Source organism: Phaethon lepturus, unplaced genomic scaffold (assembly GCF_000687285.1).
Source record: "Phaethon lepturus isolate BGI_N335 unplaced genomic scaffold, ASM68728v1 scaffold49979, whole genome shotgun sequence".
Lineage (NCBI taxonomy): Eukaryota > Metazoa > Chordata > Aves > Phaethontiformes > Phaethontidae > Phaethon > Phaethon lepturus.
The window spans coordinates 774-1,121 of record NW_010566478.1 but is presented as its reverse complement, the minus strand read 5'-3'; the positions used below and the strand labels follow the sequence as shown (position 1 = coordinate 1,121).

At 59.8% G+C, this 348-nt stretch overlaps 1 protein-coding gene across 1 annotated transcript in view; it reads right to left on the bottom strand.

The window, feature by feature from the left end:
• Positions 1-5: 5 nt before the first annotated feature.
• LOC104627331 (neuronal acetylcholine receptor subunit beta-2-like) overlaps positions 6-348 on the bottom strand; it is a gene marked incomplete at its 3' end in the record, with an annotated part of 1,089 nt that continues 746 nt past the window's right edge. Inside the window, exon 2 of the mRNA XM_010295491.1 lies at positions 6-348. This exon is cut by the window's right edge and continues 336 nt beyond it. Within this exon, the coding sequence (XP_010293793.1) occupies positions 6-348 (343 nt within the window).

Genomic DNA, 348 nt, shown 5'->3' with positions numbered 1-348 from the left:
TGCTTCATGAAGAGCAGCGCCGGGAGCTTGCGGAGGAATAGGGTGCGGACCCAGGGCGGCATGGTGTGCGTGGTGGGTGAGCGGTGGTGCACGTTGAGGACGCAAACGCTGGTGACGATGGAGAAGGTCACCAGCACCATGGTGAACATGAGGTACTTGCCCACCAGTGGCACGTCCAGCGAGGTGGGTGGCACGATCTTGGAAATGAGCAGCAGAAAGACAGTGAGGGCGAGCAGGACAGAGATGCAGAGCGTCATCTTCTCGCCGCAGTCAGACGGGAGGTAGAAGACGAGGATGGCGAGGGAGGTGATGAGGATGCAGGGGATGATGAGGTTGATGGGGTAGAAG